The sequence below is a fragment of the Sciurus vulgaris genome (genome assembly GCF_902686455.1).
Source record: "Sciurus vulgaris genome assembly, chromosome: 13".
Lineage (NCBI taxonomy): Eukaryota > Metazoa > Chordata > Mammalia > Rodentia > Sciuridae > Sciurus > Sciurus vulgaris.
The window spans coordinates 18,025,789-18,045,833 of NC_136474.1; the positions used below are offsets into that span (position 1 = coordinate 18,025,789).

Genomic DNA, 20,045 nt, shown 5'->3' on the forward strand with positions numbered 1-20,045 from the left:
AGGGAAGAACCTTCAATATAAATCTTTTTTAAGTCTCTATCCTTAAAATTTCCTAAGAGTTCTTAACAACATAGAGAAAACAAATTTGTTTTTTTTTTTTTTTTTTCTCATTAAACTTTTGTTTTAATGGGTCTCAAAATTCTGTGACAGATTTTTGGTCAAGTTGTTTCCATTAAAACTGATTTTAAAAACTAATAACTTAAAACTGCCACACACACACAAAAAAACAAATGGTCCACAAAACATTCTCCTTTCCTTCTGAAGGTTTTACGATGCATTGTTATCATTAACCAGTCTTTTACTATTAAACTTAAATGGCCAATTGAGACAAACAGTTCTGAGACCGTTCTTCCACCACTGATTAAGACTGGGGTGGCAGGTGTTAGGGGTAATATTCATTTAGCCTTCTGAGCTTTCTGGGCAGACTTGGTGACCTTGCCAGCTTCAGCAGCCTTCTTGTCCACTGCCTTGATGACACCCACAGCAACTGTCTGCCTCATATCACGAACAGCAAAACGACCCAGAGGAGGATAGTCAGAGAAGCTCTCAACACACATGGGCTTTCCTGGAACCATATCAACGATGGCAGCATCACCAGACTTCAAGAATTTAGGACCATCTTCCAGCTTCTTACCAGAACGGCGATCAATCTTTTCTTTCAGCTCAGCAAACTTGCAAGCAATGTGAGCTGTGTGACAATCCAGTACAGGTGCATAGCCAGCACTTATTTGGCCTGGATGGTTCAGGATAATCACCTGAGCAGTGAAACCAGCTGCTTCCATTGGTGGGTCGTTTTTGCTGTCACCAGCAACATTGCCACGACGAACATCTTTGACAGACACGTTCTTGACATTGAAGCCCACATTATCTCCAGGAAGAGCTTCACTCAGAGCTTCATGGTGCATTTCAACAGACTTTACTTCAGTTGTGACATTTACTGGAGCAAAGGTGACCACCATGCCAGGCTTGAGAACTCCAGTCTCCACTCGGCCCACAGGGACAGTACCAATACCACCAATTTTGTAGACATCCTGGAGGGGCAGACGCAAAGGCTTGTCAGTTGGACGAGTTGGTGGCAGGATGCAATCTAAAGCTTCAAGCAGTGTGGTTCCACTGGCACTGCCATCTTTACGGGTGACTTTCCATCCCTTGAACCAAGGCATATTAGCACTTGGCTCCAACATGTTGTCACCATTCCAACCAGAAATTGGCACAAATGCTACTGTGTCAGGGTTGTAACCGATTTTCTTAATGTAGGTACTGACTTCCTTAACGATTTCCTCATATCTCTTCTGACTGTAGGGTGGCTCAGTGGAATCCATTTTGTTAACACCAACAATTAGTTGTTTCACACCCAGTGTGTAAGCCAGAAGGGCATGCTCACGGGTCTGCCCATTCTTGGAGATACCAGCTTCAAATTCACCAACACCAGCAGCAACAATCAGGACAGCACAGTCAGCCTGAGATGTGCCTGTAATCATATTTTTGATGAAGTCTCTGTGTCCTGGGGCATCAATGATAGTCACATAATACTTGCTGGTCTCAAATTTTCACAGGGAGATGTCAATGGTGATACCACGCTCACGCTCAGCTTTCAGTTTATCCAAGACCCAGGCATACTTGAATGAGCCCTTTCCCATCTCAGCAGCTTCCTTCTCAAATTTTTCAATGGTTCTTTTGTCGATCCCACCACATTTGTAGATCAGATGACCAGTAGTGGTAGACTTGCCCGAATCTACGTGTCCGATGACAATGATGTTGATATGAGTCTTTTCCTTTCCCATTTTGGCTTTGATTTAGCGGTGGTTTTCACGACACCTGTATTCTGGCGGCAAACCCGTTGCGAAAAAGCGAGAAAACAAATTTGAATGCATTTGTTACAGCTTAATTATGTGTCCCGTATGGATCTCTTAATGGAATGTTTTGAAACCAAAGCATAATTTACCACAAAGACAAGTCAGAAAAAGAAATTAGATTTTTGAGTGGTGTGTTACAATAACCTGGACAAAACCAATTATTAACTAGTAAAATACTCATAATAATTAGCACGTGCAACAGAGAAAATTAAATCCTATGTTATATACTGTTAAGTATGGTGTCATACATAAGCAATCTTTAAATGTTTCTATCAATTGTATTCATCTCCCCACATATATTAATTTTTATTTAAAACAAGAAACTGTTCTCTCTTCTCCTGATTCTCATGTTTATCAGTGCAAAGTAAAACAAAGCAATCTCAGTAAAAATGGTTTATTACAATGTTATTTTAGAAAGGTCTATTCCTCAAAATGTCCAAAATGTTCTTAAAAGATGTCCAAATCCTGAGAATGATCAACCTCAATGGCCTCCTCTGCATCCAAGTTGGTTTCACTGTGTCCTTCCTGTGGCCAGGGCCTCATTTGTGTCACTTGCAAAAGTTTCTCGTGATGTATCATCGTCTTCTTGAAAATTCAGACTTTTAATAGCTTGTTTCATCTTTTTACCCAACACTTGTGTCCTCCTCTTCCTAGCAGCTTTTTGATTTTCATATTCCTTTGATTTTCAATGTAGAAGATATCCTTAATTTGTTTTTCACTGATACTAGGGGTGTTTTTCAGGAGATTCAGGAAAACTCCACCTGGTGTTCTTCTGTGGCTACCATTCATTATAAAAAGGCCGCCATTTTGTTTAACTTCTGCAGTTTCCATCAGAAGTTCAATTGCCTTTTTATTCCCAAATATTCTCACTACTCGGGCTATCAGATCTTTCTTTGGTTCCTGTAACCTGAAAGAAATTTCATCAGCTACTTTCTCTTGAGAATCTTCTTCTGTGATCTCATACCGGCCTTTACAGTTCATTTCTAGTCTGCACCCTACTGTCTTTGACAGGTCGTTTCTGGTTCAGATGACCTTGCCCATTTTCCTCTTCCCTTGACCCCATTTTTTGGCTGCTATGCATATATTCATCTAGTTCTTTGTCTAGTTCTTTTGTACATTCTTGAGATTCCCTCTTAAGTTTCTTAGCAAGCAAATAATTATAGGTTTCAGATTGTCTGCTTTTGTCAATAGCGCCCTCCATTCCCAAGATACCAAGTTCAGTGGCCACTGCATCTTGATTCTGTTCCTGTAGCACGGCACCCCATAGATTGTCAACCTTCCTTCCCCAGCAACAGGTGGCTTCTCACTGCTCTGGTCAAACTGAAATGGCTCTGGTTTGGAAGGAGGGTTAAGGCACTTCTGCCGCTTGCGTTTCCAAATAGAGCTGTCTTCATCTGAATCAGAAAAACTCTTCACTCGAATCCACACTTTTAACAGTCCGATAATGTGACACTGGCACATATGCTGTCGCAGTGCTTTGGAAGGACCTCACAGCACTGTCCCCATCTAGTATTTTCGGCACTTGGAGAGGCATGTCTCTGGCTGCGACCGGCACGTCCGTCTCCCGTGTCGGCGGCTTCCCGCGCCTTCTTCCAGCGGCCCGGCGCCCACCGGCAGCGGGCGGTCAAGTCACCGTATGTTTGAGCCCTGCACACAACCAATAGCAGAGAGAGCTCTGAAATTTGAACGGCTTTTCTGAATCTCTTCTTTTTTCTAAGAGTTCAGAAAAACTAGTTTGACCTAAAAAAATGAGCCATAGGAGAGGCCTCTGTTTCTGCCAAGATGGAGTAGCCCCGTTCCTCCCAGGATTGAAACTAGAAATTCCTGGAAATAAAACCACAAAGAAGCTGGGCACACTGTCCCACACCTGTAATCCCAGTGGCTTGGGAGGCTGAGGCAGGAGGATCTTGAGTTCAAAGCCAGCCTCAGCAACTTAGTGAGGCACTAGGCAACTCAGTGAGATCCTGTCTCTAAAAATAAAATACAAAATAGGGCTGGGGATATGCCTTAGTGGTTGAGAGCCCCTGATCAATCCCTGGTACCCGAAACAAACAAAACACCCACGAACCGAATGAGAGAAACTCGGAAAAGGTACACGTAAGAAAACAGGTTGTCCAGCAACCTCAAGGCTGATGACCTATGGGGCAGTGGGCTGCCTGAGTTTCCCCAAGGCTCCCACATCCCAGGCACAGGACCCAGGAAGCCTCCAACTAGAACTGACAGCTGGCACAGATCAGAAAAAAGCCCAAGTCTGTTTTCCTAACCAGAGGTTAGGGCACAGGCAGAGAGGGTCAGCTCCCTCCTCCCACCTCTCATTCTGCCTCTCATTCTTTCTGCCAACAGAAAACCTCTTGCAATGCCTTTTAGCCTTCTTCCAGCCCAAACCAGAGGAAACCCCACGCGCCTCCTACCCCATTAGAAGCAGGCACAGCTGTCTTGACTTGCTACTGTAATGGTGGAGCTGAGATGCAGCGCCCTGCCTGAAAGCAAGTGCTCTGATCGCCCACCAGGGTGGTCAGAGGGGTCAAGCAGCCCCACCCATCACTGATGGAAGCTGGCAAGGCAGCAGAAGGCAGGGCTAGTTACAATTAACCTCGTTCCTCTAGCCGATCATCATGGCCCACCCGGGAGCTGACCCGCCACACCCACTTGGCATGGCCTAGGCAGAATGAGAGGTGGGAGGAGGGAGCTGACCCTCTCTGCCTGTGCCCACAGCAACATGGTGGCACCCATCAGCCTTCTCTCCCCACCCACCCACCCTCCCGGGAGATGGTGGGGCCTGATCATATAACCTGACTCAGAGTCAAATGAGGTGGTGTGAGTCAGTATCCAACAGAAGGTGACTGTGGGGTGAGGAAGGCCTTGAACTTTCACCCCACCCATCTTTAACAATGCAAGCTGAGTCAGTGCCCCATTTTTTGCCAGGGTTTGGAGAAGCTCCACAGGAAGCTGAGCAAACACACTGACCTGCCCCTTGCACTACACCTGCTGGAAATGACAAGTAGGCTCTCTGTCCGTGATCAACAAAGTACCCAGGATACAATAAGCAAAGTGACTTCTCATTCCAAGAAGCAGGAAAATACAAGAATGAGGAAAGACCATCGGTAGACACCAGAATTAAGATAAATCAGACATCAGAATTAACTGACAAGGGTTTAAGGTAATCATGGTAAAAATGCTTCAACAAACAATTATAAATTTGGGGAAAACAAATAAAATTTTTTTTTTCTTTTTTGATACTGGGGATTGAACCCAGGGGCTCTTAACCATTGAGCCACATCCCCAACCCTTTATATATTTTATTTAGAGACAGGGTCTTACTGAGTTGCTTAGGGCCTAGCTGAGTGGTTGAGGCTGGCTTTGAACTCGAGATCCTCCCCCCTCAGCCTCTGAAGCCCCTGGGATTACAGGTGTGCACCACTGCGCCCGGATTAAAAATCTTAATCCGGAAATAAAACATTTTGGAGCTGAAGAAATAGCTCGTTTCTGAGAGCACTCGCCTAGCATGCGCAAGGGCCGTGGTTCGAATCCCCAGCGCCTCAGAAGGAAAAAAACAAACAAACAAACAAAAAACTCTTTAGAGATGAAGAAATAGCTGTGTTGGAGAGTGCTTGCCTAGCATGCGCAGGGACCGCAGTTTGAATCCCTGGCACCTCAGTGGGGGAAAAAAAAAGTATTTCAAGAAATGAAATGAAAATATAACAACCAAAATTTAAAAACCTGCTGAATAAGCTCACAGTGCACAAATAGAGATTGGAATCAGTGAACCTGGAGATAGAGCAATAGAATTTACCCAATGCAAACCAAAGGGAAATAGAATAGAATAAAATAAAATAATGTAATATAAAATTAAAAAAATCTTAGGACCTGTACAATGATATCAAAAGGGTTAGCATTTCTATCATCAGAGACCCAGGAGAGGAAAGTGTGGGATGGAAAAGATATCTCAAATAACCAAAACCCAAGATTTTCTAAGGAATTCTATTAAGTAATCTCTCTTTCAATCTGTACTTGCACCATATAAATGTACATGTACTTTGTTTTAAAATTTTTTTAGTTATAGATGGACACAAGAACTGTATTTTATTTATTTTCATGTGGTGCTGAGGATGGAACCCAGGGCCTCATGTATGCTAGTTGAGCACTCTACCACTGAGCCACAACCCCAGCCCCTGTACATGTACTTTTAAATAAAATCTAATCACATAAACTCATCTAATCACAAATAGAACTTTACATAGGTGCACAATACACTCCATCCTGTTAGTTTTGGCCTTTCCAGGGTTTGAAAGTCCTCTCCTGGCTCTTTTTGAATCTCGACTCTTCTCTTCCGAGCATGTGTTCCCCATCAGGGCTGTGCGTTGTCCTGCCTCCCTGGAGATGACCTCCTGGCTTTCCTGTGGAAACACCACTCTTCAAGTCACTGCTTCCCTGGTGTGGCTGGGTAGACCACCCCCCGCCATCTGAGGTAGGCATGTAACTCAGGCAGGGCAAAGTAGGATCAGCCCCAGACACACAGGGAGCACCACTTTCCTCCAAAGATGGTAGAAGGGTGAGCCTGACTGGGAGTATATCCGATGTGGAGGAAAGCAGATCCCAGACACGGGAGGAGACGGAGGCCGACGATGTACAGTGATCCCTGGATCCAACTATGCCTGCAGCTGCCACGCTCCTCTTCTTGCATAAGCCAGTTTCAAACTGATTTCGGTCACTAGTAGCAAACAGACTTGCTTAACAGACCATGCCTGCATGCTGTCACTGTGGCTTGCCCAGTCATTTATTTTTATTTATTTATTTTTTTAATAGGAGGAGTGGTGGCAACAGAAGGGGCCCAGGGAATTTGTCCCTGAGTAGCATTTCCTTAACAAAGACAGTTTTTATTTAAATTTCATTCGTGTTGGGATGGCTTAATCTGGTGAGATGCATTTGTGTGTGTATGTGTTAATTAAAGGTCCTCAAGCCTCTGTTAGTGTCCCCACTGTGTTCATTTAAATGGCTGATAAAAACCATTGAGGGAGATCTGGTGAAGGCCACGGCCAGGGTATGTGCCACTGGAACCAGCAGTATTTTATTTAAGTGCACTTTAGTTTTCTTTTGTTTGGGTCATAATGCTGGTTTGAACGTAAGATGTTTCAGCTGCTGTGCAAAGCAGCTTGGCAGTTACTCAAAAAGTTAAACGAAGAGTTACCATCTGACCCAGCAATTCCACAGAGACACTTGCCCACCAATGAATGTCCACAGCAGCCAAAATAATAATCATAATCATAGTAGCCAAAATAATAATGGCCATAATAATAATAACAGCCAAAATAAAAATAACAATATAGCCAAAAGCTGACAACTGTTTTAGTCAGCTTTTTTCTGCTGTAACTAGAAGACCTGACTAGAACAACTGTAAAGGAGGAAAAGTTTATTTGGGGGCTCATGGTTTTAGAGGTCTCCATCCATAGATAGCTGGTTCCATTCCTTGGGGCTCCAAATGAGGCAGAACAACATGGCGGAAGAGTGAGGCAGATGGAAGCAGCTCACATGATGATCAGAAAGCAGAAAGAGAGACTCCACTTACCAGATATAAAATATATATACCCCAAAGGCACCCCCAGTGCCCACCTCCTCCAGCCACACCCCACCCACCTTCAGTTACCACTCAGTTAACCTCATCAGGGGAATAACTCACTGATTGGATTAAGGCGCACCCTAACCCAATCAGTTCTTCTCTAAACCTTCTTGCGTTGTCTCACACGTGAGCTTTTGGGGTACACCTCTCATCCAAACCATATTAGCAACCCAAATGTTTATCAACAGATGAATGGATAAGCAAAATGCAGCATAGGCATACAATAGACCATCACTCCACCTTAGAAAGGAAGAAAGAATATTTCAGATATCTCAGGTAAACGGAAGCATGCAGTATTAGTCTTTTTTGCATCTGGCTGAGTTCACTTAGCAAATATGCTCAAGACTCCCTTAGGTTTCAAATGGATCAGAACCTTACTGCTTTTATTTGTGAGGGCTTCTCTCGTCTGTATCAGATTTCTGAGTATCAGGTGATTAGCAACACATGATTGGTCTGACTGTGGACAAAGATCAGGACTTAGGAAGCCAGGGAAAGGCCAGGCACGCCTGTAATCCCAGCAGCTCAGGAGGCTGAGGCAGGAGTATCTCAAGTTCAGAGCCAGCCTCAGCAACTCAGCGAGGCCCTGTCTCTGAAAAAAAAAAAAAAAAAAAAAAAAAAAAAAAAAATTGAGATAGTACAGCACACAAGGTGCCTTTTACCATCCCCAAGTGGCATAAATGGTTTATATCCTTCATGAACATTTTTAAATGCATATACAGGAATGTGTAAGTCTTATCTGTTTCAAAGTCATTTTGAATTATTCATACTGCTCTACATTTGCTTTTTACACTTGAAAATTATATTTCATAGACAAGACTATGTTTCTCTTGCCACAATAACATCAGTTGACTATGAGAAAATGACTCCTTTATAGCTCCCTCCATGTGCTTTCTCTCTGACCTTAATGGGTTTATTCTTTTCAAAGTCATGTGGATTAATTCCAGTGTGTCAAATAAATCTTGGATTCTAAAATGACATGGTTAACAAAGAAAAACAACTCATGTGCTCCCAATTTTCCATCCAGTGACTTGTATGTTCAAGGAGACTCCCTACCCTGCCAAAGTCCTGCTTTGGAAAGGGCACAGCCAATGGGTGCCCAGGGACACAGGAGACGTTGGATTCGCGGGTTTCTTTACTGGCCCATGAACAGAAAAGGAAACATGCAACAAAGAAAGGAGAGGAGCAGGCTTTCCTACCATAGCAGAAGCTGCACATTCCAACCCACAGTTACGGAGCAGGAGACCCTGAGACCCTGATCCTGACTTTTCATGGCCCCAGTTTTGGTGTCAAATGAAGTGTGTCGCACCAAGCACTTATAATCCTCCCTGAGGTGTATTATTGCCTTCATCATTACTTTATGAAGCAGCTTTAGATGGGAGAAGTACACTGTAGCTCATGGAATGTTTCGAGTCTGGGTGGCCTCAGTCCTGAGATTGAGTTGCAAAAAGCATTTAAGGAAAAAAACATCTCCACTTTGAACGCATTAAGTGGCAATAGCAGAAGTAAAGAATGTCCAAGTGCAAGTATTTTGAGGGGTCAGAAGCCAGGAGGAAGGCGAGGGAAGGAGGAGGTGAGAGGGGGAGGCAGGGAAAAGGGAGGAGAGAATGCTCTGGAAGAATGTTTCCATGGTGGTTGGATTTTATGTGGTTGCTCTGTGGAGCTCAGTTGCTTGGATGGATGCTGGGCCAGATGTCACTGTGAAGGTATTGGAGTAGCGTGTGGATGTGACCAGCACCCACAATCGGTTGTCACTGACTAAGGCACATCAGCCTCCACAGTGTGGGCAGGCATCACTAATCATGGAAAGGCCTTCGGAGTGAAAACGGACTTGCCTTGCTGGAGCAGGAGTAACATGGAAACGCTGTCTCAGTCCTCTGCCTGCTGGCCTGCCCTGAGAATTTGGGGCTTGCTAGTCCTCACCATCCCGTGAGCCAATTCTTGAACATTTGGTTAGGGACTGTGGTCCTGGAGGGAGGAAGGCTTAAGAATGAGCTTTCTGACTTGGTTCTGGGGTTTCTGGGATTGGTTCTCACAGCTGATCCAATTTGAGGGCAAGAAGGACGATGTCCCAGTGGACAGGAAGCACCATAGTCCCCGGTGTGATGTGATGTAACAGAGACATGCAAACTGTCACCAATAGAAACTCCTAACCAAATGCTAAGAGGCACCATTCTGGGTGACTATGTTGTTGCAGAAAACAGACTGGTTGAGAAGCGGGAAGCATGTTTACAGAAGCAGAGTGTGATAAAGGGAAGGACTGGCTCCTCTTACAAGAACTTAAATAAATCTCTAGCCTTGGGTTGGAGCCTCCACAGGGCCTTTATGCTTCAAAGAAGTGTGGTTAGATTCCTAGGGGAAGTCATTTACTAGGAAGGGGAGGGGAACCCTCCTTCCCAGGCACTCCTTCTCCTGACAGTGTGCTGTGTGACAGTGATTCTCATGACAGGCCTGGGTCTGTCACCCGTTACAATGTAGGTCATACATTAGAACTTGTCCAACCAAAGGGTACCAGATTGGCTGGTTGCCCGTAATCCTGCTGGACAAAGTGGAGCAAGGAAAGAGGCACTTAGGGTTTTAGCTTCCAGGCTCCGGTGACACAGTTCTGAAAATTTTCTGTATGTTCTGAAAAACCCTTATCATCAGTAGCCACAGAGCTACAGAAAAAAACAAACCCAAAGTCTCTCCCAGTGGCTTAATGAAAATGCAAACTGAATTTTTAGTCTCGCTGCAGGCTGTTGATCAGGAAAGAGGATCCTAAAATTTGGATATAGGGGTGCATCCTGATGAAGCGGGGGACACTGCATCCCTAAATTCTGCTGAGTCTTCTTTGCCAGAAGCATCTGCCTGTATGAAGGGGTTCACTCTGCTTTGCCTGAGAACCCTGGAATGGCCTCCCCTGGGTAGTTACCCTGCAAGACACTGCTCGGTGACCACTCCTGCCAACCCTGCTGCTAGACTCATTTCCAGCAGCCCTGGAAGGGTGAGGCAGGAAGCGTGACCCATGAGCTGGAGCATCAGCACAGGGGCAGAGTACATGCTTAGCAGGTGAGGCCCTGGGTGCAGCCCCCAGCACTAAACACACAGGGAGCTTACCTCCATGAAGAGGTAAGCCACTTTCCAAAAGAAATGCGCGGTGTTTCCAATTTATCCAGAATGAATCTGGGGAATAGGGAGGGAGTGAATGAAGCCTAGGAGGTAATGAAAGAAGAAACAAAGTCGTAGCAGACGGGACTTCTTGACCTGGGTCCATTAAGCAGACATTTTTCATCCAGTGTGGTGGCTTGAGGGGTTGGAAAGGGCTCTGGCAGTTTGCTGGTAGCTGGACTTTGGTGCCTATGCCAAGGAAGTGGCATGTTGGAGCTGCTTGGAACTGTAGACCCAATGGGCTCGGGGACAATGTCCTGGTGACAGGATGGAGGCTTGCCCGGGCTCCGCAACACAAGCATGCAAGCTCCCCAAGGGCGGGGCCGTGATTCTTTGCTTCACTGAGTCCAGCACAGTGCCTGCTGTGGCCTAGGTGCCCAATCAAGACCTGGACAGATGACACACAAACCACAGAAATACTAAAATGCAGAATTGAAGGAAGAGACCATGAGGCCACTCGCAGGAGTTTATTAACATTTAAATATACATAGATCGTGAATATTTGTGAAATTCACTGTGTACAGTCGAGTGGGAAACACACACACACACATACACACACACTAAAAATACTTGAAGATGAGCTTTTTTTGAAAATACTTTTGGATCAGTCAAAAAGGGAATGAATATAGAAAACACAGCCAGTCTCAAACTTCACAGGCCAAACACACAAGTTTGAAATATGTGTTGCTGTGGAGATTTGCTCATTACTCCAAGGCCTTCCCTCTTCTAGTAAGAGGCCCATGTGTTACAGCTACACTCCCCTGTGGGCAAATTCCTCCCTCACCATTTGCTGAATCAGATCAGTCCCCTTGCTTTGCTTCCTTGCTACTGAACTAGAACTATTTAGATGCTAGAGTCAGAAACTACTGGTCTGAAGTTTGTGCTTCAAGTCTGTTAAATGCTTTTAGAGGACAGCTGAGGTTTGCAACTTCTCACACAAAGTATTTCAGAGGTCTCTGAAAATGACAAAACCTTCACCTGGCTACCATTTACACAGTTGAGGGTTGGTCTGCTTGACAGATTTGGAACTTGACTGTCAGTTTAGCACCTAGGTGTTTCCTTAGAGCCTCAATGGTGGTCCCAGGAATCTGTGGAGTGTGGAATTAACTTGTTGCTGCAAAGCGAGAAAAATCCTCTCAGGAGAGAATGTGGTGATGGCTGTGGACACAGGCCCCGCCACGTTCCCCATCTCATTTCCTTCACAACACACTATGGCCAGTTTAGTGTCTTATCTCTTTGACTTTTCTTACTGGATGGAGAACACAGACATACAGATTCACAGGTTTAGGTTATCTATTCACACACTCACACACTCAGCCTGAAGAACACAATATGGTAATATGGCGATAAAAATACACTTTCTACAGAACAAGTTAAAGAAATAATCCCCCACAATTGCCACAGAAGTTTAGCACATTTCCTTCCAGTCTTAAATAAGCAAATACTGTTTCTGGACTTACTAGTATGTCACTGACTAGAAGCTGAGTCTGTTGTTTTCTCGAGGTTATTTTTAAGTCAGGAATCAGGTGGCTGAAGTCCAAGTTTGGCCTAGGGACTTCTGGCCTGTCCTTCACTTGTGATCTCTCACCCATCTTCCAAGGCTGGAGGACTATTTTTGTAGGCTAGCTTCATTTCCTGTGGACCTTGAACACTCTCTCCATCTATTACCAAATACCTGAGATTTGTTAATCACAACTGTTAACTTTAGTTTTGGGAACGCTGGGTAGCACAAGGTTTTCCAGGAGAGTCATGTGCACCCTGAGACCTCATGGAACAGAAACAAAACAATCTCCTTGGCTTCTGGTCCTTCCTGGGACTGCCAAGTAGTCACATGGTCTTCATCAGCAGTTCAGGAAGGTGCTCCAGTAATGAGCTATGTGACTTTCACCCCCTAACCACCTTCGTATGCCTGTTCACTTTTCTAGAGAAGCAATTTCCCCTCGTCCTTCCAAATTATTTGTCAAATTTTGTGATTCAGGAGTTGGGTAACTCTGCATAGCATAGTGACCGCAGTTAGTAATACTACACTGTTTCAAAAGAAACAGATGAGATCTTGAAATGTTCTCAGAACAAAGAAATGACAAATATTGAGGTAATTAGTATGCTTGTTAGTCCCATTTGATAATTCTATCATGTACACATACATAAAATCATATCTGTATCCTATATACACATAATGTCTTTTTTTGGGGGGCAGGTACTGAGATTGAACCCAGGGGTGCTTAACCACAGCCACAGTCCCAGTCTCTTTATTTAGAAACAGGGTCTCACTGAGTTGCTTGGGGCCTTGCTAAATTGTTGAGGTTGGCTTGGAACTCCCAATCCTGCCTCAGTGCCCCCAGATGCTGGCATTACAGGCGTGCACCACCATGCCTGGCTTAAATATATATATACATCATATGTCAATGGAAAAAAACCATAGTTGGGTTATACACAGCCAATGGGCAGCTGACATAAAATCTACTTTTTAGTGAAACACCAGAAGGCCACCCAGCCTCATCTCTCTCTAGTATAACACTGACACATTGCGTCATGTCTTTGGAGCCCAATTACGTTTTCCAATTTAATAAAACGTCAATGCATTACAAATAGTAGTTCCATCTCTATATACTGAACTAATATTTATTCTATAAAGAAAACTTTATACATTTTAAAAAATGAAAATTCAAAAGTCTTAGAATTAAACAATGAGTCTTCAATATCAAAGCTGTTTATAACAGTAGTGAAAGTAGTGGTAACATTTTACCCTTGTAAAAATGTCACAGAATTCAAATCACAACTTGGATCCTCGATGATTCAAGTATTGTTTTCTACAGTAAAGGTTTGGTCAGTTTTAAGAGAATTCGTCTGGACATGCTGTCCAAGTCCTCCACGGCCTCCAGCTGTCGGCTCACACAGTGGGGTAGCTGGCTGCACTGGCGATCCCGCAGTGGTTGTTCCTGTCTCTGGCCATTTTCACATAGCCCTCTGCACCCCATTCTGGACCCCAGCTGAAGGTTTTTCATTTTATTGAAAAAGAAAAGAAAGATTAGCTTTGTTAATAATAGCTAACCCCAGTGCCGGGCACTATTCTGAATCTATCACATTTGCATAGTCGGTCTCCACATGCAGTCTTACATTACATTTCAATAAAGGTTGTTGAAAATTGATCCCAACAACCTTTGAGGTCTGGGAGAGTGAAATGAGATGGCAGGCATCAAGTGACAACAGGAAGGAGTCACACACCTGCTGGATTCCTGAACAATCTTTTACACTTAAAGGGAGGTGGATGTTTGCATATGCTTTATCTTGTTGAAAAATTGGAAATGGAGAAAGGAAATCTGCCCCCAACTTTACAAGTCCCACAAGTCTTCAACTGTTGAGGCCAAATGTTTTTCAGAATAAGAAAATTTTCAGAACTTGGAAATGCAATATTACAAATACCTATTAATAAGCCTAAACGTTTGGTATGGAATCTTATTTCTGTGTTCACGATAAGGAGTACGACTTCTGTGATCTTAACACTGAGCTTCTGTGAACTTATATTCAAATATGAAGCCCAACTAAGAATGCTATTTCCAACATAAAATAATAGAGTTTTTATACCTGTTCTTGACAAGCCAAAACTTCTTATTTGAATCTGTTTCGTCAACACCGTAGCCAACCACTAGAATACCATGATCTAGGTCCTTGCTGCTGCAGTCTGGATCATAATAAATGCCTGGGAGAATAAAATCCACACTGGAATGAGAGGCTCCAAGTGACACATGACAGTGGCCCACCCCATCACCCTGTCGTAGGAAGGCACCTCTAAATTTAGTTGAATTTCATGAACGTTCTAAATACTATAAAGAACTTAAATAGTATTTGCCAGAAAAACAGTAATAGGAGCTGGGGTTGTAGCTCAGTGGTAGAGTGCATGCCTAGCACATGTGAGGCACTGGGTTTGATCCTCAGCACCTCATAACGAAGGTAAGAGAAATGTTTTAAAAAAAAAAAAAAGTGGACTTACCAACCTCTACTTATCAGAAATCAACACAATTCCACAAGTCCAAAATATTTTCTAATTCATTTTTTTCTAAGATCTATTGTTCTATTTTTTGGTACTGAGGATTGAACCCAGGGGGCACTTTGTCACTGAGTTTTATCCCAGCTCTTTTTATTTTGAGACAGGGTCTGAGTTGCTTAGGATCTTGCTAAATTGCTGAGGCTAGCCTCAAACTTGTGATCCTCCTTGTGATTCCAACCTTCCCTGGGATTACAGTTGTGTGCCACCATGCCAGGCAGACCTGTTGTTTTAAAGACAAAGGTCAAGCACTTATTTCCTACCTAACATACTCATTAGCATAATTCCCTTCTAAGTCTAAAAAAATTGCACACATAATATAACCCAAACACCCATATTTGAGCTACAACGTTATTTGTAATTCTGATTAAAGTAGTAAAAGTCTTTTGGAAAAAGATCTGACAATCAGAAATGAGGTTTTATCTATAGACTAATTAGTAGTCATTTAAAAACATTTGTGAATAATAATCATGAGAAAATGCTTACTTATGTCAAATGGAAACGTTACCATGTTAAACACGCTTAAAAATCCTAACAGTCCTGGGAAGGGCTTCACACCAAAGATTCAGTCAGGGCAGAGTTTTCCATCCTGCCTGAACTTCTTGTAAGGTTAAGAGGACGAACACCCACCTGATTTGTAGAACTGGAAGGATGCGTGGCCTGCATCGATAGCAGCCGAGATGGGCCCCACTGTTGCCACTGCCTTCATGAGGGCTTTCTCCCGCTGAGGGATGTCCACAAATCCAGTATCATTAGCAACAGCAAACTCTGGTTTGTATTTACAGGTTTCATCCTTTTAAAGTTAAAGGAGAGACTTGATCACTTGCTTTGCCTTCTAGGGAACATGAGGTCTAGGATCAGAACACTTAGCAATTTGCAAATTATGACTTAAGTAAATACTAGTATAAACCATCCTAGGAAGTGAAATGCCTTTTAGTTGATTTGAACTTTAAAGAGATTAGTTGAAGTGCTGGGGATATAACTCAGTTGGCAGAGTGCTTGCCTAGCAAGCACAAGGCCCTGGGTTCAATCCCCAGCACCACTACCAAAAAAAAAAAAAAAGGGAATCTATATTAGTTGATATTTTTTCAACAAGATCCCCTAGGTCGACTTGTCCACAAACATTTCTTTATTACAATGGAGAAAATGTACATTACGTGTAAAATGGTTTGCATATTCTCCATGTGACATAAAGGCAAGAGCTAAACATCAAGCATCCAGAGAACTGTGCAGAGGCTAATACTATCAATGATGGGTGGTACTGACGATTTGAGATATAAATTCTACTATCTAAAATGTGAATTTTGAATAAAGTGTTATCTCGGAAAAGGGTCCCACTTGCCAAAAACAGAGCTGGAAGGCCCAAGATGCTTCATTTTACCTGTGCTTCGTATGGATAGGAGTCCTCTGAGTCCAGGCCTCCATTTTCCTTAATGTACTGGAAGGCATAATCCATCAGGCCACCATTGCAGCCCTGATTGCCTTGAGGCCGAGAGCAGTCAACAAGGTTCTGCTCACTCAGTGAGATAAGTCTGCCAGTTTTCTGGAACATCTGTCCTTCCAGGGCCCCAGTTGCACTAAAAGCCCAACAGGAACCACACTGACCCTGAAAAGGTAATAGAAAAGCAGACAGTTTGCAAGACAAGACTGACACCTTATATTTGTGAAGGTCCTTTTTTTAAAAGTAAAAATAAAAAAGTGAATTACATGTTGCTTCACAGTCTACCAAAGCATGGATGCCCCTGCCTAGCTCTGCTGTGGGAGATACAAGGTCTGCACCCAACACCATCATACCTGGTTCTTTACAGGAGTCACGTAGCCTTTTTCTCTCCAATCCACAGATTTGGGGGACCGAAACCACAGAGGTTCCTGAAACAGTCTCCCCTTCTGGTGCTTCTGGTGCTTCTGGTTTTGAAAGCCATTCTTCAGCTGCCTGAATTCTTCACTGGTCTTCAAAGAAAGATAAATAAAATGTTAAAAAGGCAAGAGATTAAACAAACAAAAAGCTGAGGAGAGGAAGTGCCCCCTCCCACCCCACGCACCATGTCCCCAAAGGCGTTCATGGCCATGGTGAAGCCGTGCTTCCCTTGGCTGTACTCTCCGTTGTGCTGCTCGATCATTCTCAGGTTCTTCTCCCACACTGCTCGCCTCCATCCTTCTTCATTCTGGAAGTGAGCACAAGGGATGGTTTTTATCTCTATTTAAAAGCCAACCCATGCTCACCACAGGAACACATCTGCTGGCACATATGGGAGAGAAGCCACGGCCAGGGAGGGCTTTCCACTCCTGTGAGCTGGTCTCCAAACCCAGACACCACTGTGTGCACAACAGGGCCCCTGGGTTACTGCCTGGTAAGAGTTGGCCTCTAGAAGCCTCTCTCAGGCCATAAACTCTCAACAGCAAGGATCACTTTCTCCAGGGTCCCTCTGGACAATTTCAATGTCACTAACCATGCCATATAATCTCTTGTGCGTAGCTTTCCACTGGTACCACTGTGTATCTAAGTTTTGATCAAATTTTGGAGTAGCTGAGGCTATTCCCAAGCAAAGGGCAGACAGGAAGAGTGGAAGACTCATGGTTCAGAAACCTAGGAAGTGAAAAGAAACATCTGATGAAACCAATTCTTTTAAAAAATTAAAGACACCATAATGGAGTAAAAGCATTTAAATTGCCTTCTCAAGTATTAACACAAAAGCTGAAAAGGCTGAGGATGCAGGTGTAGAAAAACAAGGCTGGGATTAATCGTGGGAAAAAAAAGGTAATTTAATTGAGCTACCAAAATGAAAAACAGCCTGATAGTGTTACAGGAATGAAAAGTACCTGCAATTCCTAGAGTACAATAATTTAGGCTTTGGTAAGTCTCACGATAGCTTATGATTGGGATTCTTAAAGGCAACCTAGAAAAGGAGATGGCTGGTCCAGGCATCGACCGACAGTGCCTAGATCATACAGTAAAGCCTCACCAGCGAGGGCATCTGACCCAAGGAGGAGCAATGGGCTCCCCGGAGCTGGGATGCCACCTCGCACTTCCCTCTTGGCCAATGCACAGCAGGCGAGCTGTGTCGGAACCTGCCCCTAGTGACCTGGACCTTTCCGAGATTCCTCCCCCGGGCGGGCCGGGGCGCGACGCCCGCTCCCCTTGCGCACTTGCCAGCCGCTGCCAGCGGGCGTTATGGCGGCGCAGGGAGCGACGGCACTGCGACCCGGGGAACCAGGTCCAGCGGCCCCGGATGGCCCGGCCAGGACCCGAGACGGCGCGGCCTGGGACCACCCGGCCTCGAAACCTGTGCCCGCCGGAGCCCGAAAGCGCCGCGCAACCCCGACCCCCGACCCGTGGCCTGGGGCCCTCCTTGGGTTCCCCACCCCAAGAACCGCAGAGTCCTGGACAGACGCTCCAGAACCCGGGGGCGAGCCCGCCTCCGCGAGTTCCCCTCCTCCGGTGCACCCCACGCGCAGCCTGCCCGGCCGGGGGCGCTCACCTGGGCGGCCGCAGCTGCGCAGGCGCACTCGGCACACGCAGCTCTCCTGAGGTCGCCGAGGTCCGAGCATCTGGCCCGGCGGGCCTGTTTCGGACTTTAAAGCCCAGAGTCTGCGGCCTGGCCGGCTCCGCCCACTCCGCCTTCGCGCGTCGCGATTGGCTGGGCCGTCAGCTGGGCGGGGCCTCCGGGCGCTCAGGTTCCCGGCGCGTGACGCGGGCGGGGTCTTCTCTGTCCCGGGGCGGGGCGAGCCTCGCGGACCCCGGGGGAGGTGCGCGACCCCAGCCCGAGGAGTGGCAGGAGCCGCCCTGGACCTGCTGCGAGCTGTCGACTTCCCCGCCCGGATGCTCCAGGCGGGTGGTTCGTGCAAAGAAACCGAGAGCAGCTCTGTGGATTTTCATCCTGACCCCTCTTTCCCTTTAGACCTACGGGTTTTGGTTAAAGATTCCTGCAGGGTCCGGAGCCGGTTTACTCTAGAGGTTCCCGTTTAATCCGCACCAAGGTGGGACCGGGGGAAGAATGCACGGCCCCGGGGCAGACGCCTTATTTCTCAGTTTCTGCGTCTGGGTTTTAGAAGAATTTGGTAGAGAAAGCGATTTTCAACAAGCGAGGTCCTAACCCCAGAAGGAAAAAGGAACTGTTGGAGAGAAGGGGTCGCCTGCCACGGAGTGGCATGTGTTCAGGGATTCTTTCCCCTCAAGCCTTTCTGAAACCCACCAGAAATTATTTGCACAAAAAATTTTAATAAAAAGAAGAGAAGTGGTTGAGAAGGATGAAGACAACTTTTATTAACTACCCTCTGGATTATGTCTTCCTCAGACTCTAAATGCTACCCTTGAGATTTAATAAATTCATTTAAAAATAATGAGGGTTGAGGTTACACAGTTTGAGGAAATGATTTAGATGGACAAAATTCATATTTATAGATCGATAAGGACTTATTGATAAGGACAGAAATGTTTCCAAATTTTAAAATTATACGTTTATTGTAGAAAACATTTTAGAAAGTAGATATCCCTTGTTCTGCCCCATAACCTTTTCCTAGGAGTGTGTGTGTGTGTGTGTGTGTGTGTGTGTGTGTGTGTTCGTTTTACAAAAAACTGTTGTTCGGGGCGGGGTGGCACATGCTTATAATCCTAGGGACTCTGGAGGCTGAGGCAGGAGGATGGCAAAGCCTCAGGAATTTAGCGAGGCCTCACGAATTTAGCAAGGCCTTGTCTCAAAATAAAAAAACGGAAAGGACTGGGGTTGTAGCTCAGTGTTAAAACTCCAAGTACAGAAAAAGAAGGAGTCACAGTACATATCAACTTGTAAACTCTGAAAGATTAAATGGAATGAGATGTCCATGATTTTTATTTCTCAACTTAAAAACAAAAAATTGATAACCTTTCTAGAAGCACAAATAAATGTTTTAAAATTTCCATTTATTAAGATTTTCATTTACATCCTTTGAAGAAGTAAAAGTCTTTCCCTTAAACACAACTATGGGCCTGGAGTTCTCAGGTAGTTACAAAAGTACATTGCATTGTACATAGCTGGAGTTTTGGCTTTTTTGTTTTTATATTAATCAGGTTGCTCAACACAAACAACAGTCATACATGGGAATAAATGAAGACCACCCTTGGGAACAGTCTATTCAGAAATTGCTATAATAGCACCCCATGATCCGCATGTCTATAATCCCAGCAGCTTGGCAGGCTCAGGCAGGAGTATCCTGAGTTCAAAGCCAGCCTCAGCAATTTAGCGAGGACCTAACAAAGTCGGGAGAGCCTGTATCTAAATAAAATATTTTAAAAGGGGCTGGGGATGTGGCTCAGTGGTTAAGCATCCCTGGGTTCAATCTCTGGTACAAAAAAAAGAAAGAAAGAAATTGCTATAATAAGAAACAGTTTGAAGATAGAGGAGAT

The 20,045-nt window shown here is 44.7% G+C and overlaps 2 protein-coding genes and 1 pseudogene across 3 annotated transcripts; all 3 read right to left on the minus strand.

The window, feature by feature from the left end:
• Window positions 1-251: 251 nt before the first annotated feature.
• LOC306642812 (elongation factor 1-alpha 1-like) lies at window positions 252-1,824 on the minus strand. Its single transcript, XM_079108615.1, is given in 2 exon segments — window positions 252-1,550; window positions 1,554-1,824. Coding segments are annotated over 2 exon segments (1,386 nt in total). The 5' UTR covers window positions 1,785-1,824; the 3' UTR covers window positions 252-395.
• Window positions 1,825-1,858: 34 nt separating this feature from the next.
• On the minus strand, window positions 1,859-3,415 carry LOC306642813 (phosphorylated adapter RNA export protein-like; annotated as a pseudogene). The gene has a single exon. The product of its transcript is annotated as a phosphorylated adapter RNA export protein-like (transcript).
• A 7,634-nt stretch (window positions 3,416-11,049) lies between these two features.
• Window positions 11,050-18,277, minus strand: LOC306642912 (procathepsin L-like). The gene is made up of 8 exons (XM_079108714.1): window positions 18,142-18,277; window positions 17,113-17,249; window positions 16,705-16,827; window positions 16,457-16,612; window positions 16,044-16,268; window positions 15,293-15,455; window positions 14,203-14,317; window positions 11,050-13,607 (listed from the first exon to the last, which is right to left on the minus strand). The coding sequence occupies exons 2-8, from the start codon at window positions 17,236-17,238 to the stop codon at window positions 13,508-13,510; spliced, it is 1,008 nt and encodes a 335-aa protein (XP_078964840.1). The 5' UTR covers window positions 17,239-17,249; window positions 18,142-18,277; the 3' UTR covers window positions 11,050-13,507.
• Window positions 18,278-20,045: the final 1,768 nt, after the last annotated feature.

Excerpts from the sequence above, each read along its gene's own strand:
- LOC306642912 (XM_079108714.1), bottom strand. The coding sequence starts at position 17,238 with ATGAGTCTTCCACTCTTCCTGTCTGCCCTTTGCTTGGGAATAGCCTCA. Across the intron at positions 16,828-17,112 it reads ACAAGAGATTATATGGCATG|AATGAAGAAGGATGGAGGCG; the intron begins GTTAGTGACATT and ends GCTCACTTCCAG. Across the intron at positions 14,318-15,292 it reads CTTCCAGTTCTACAAATCAG|GCATTTATTATGATCCAGAC; the intron begins GTGGGTGTTCGT and ends TTATTCTCCCAG.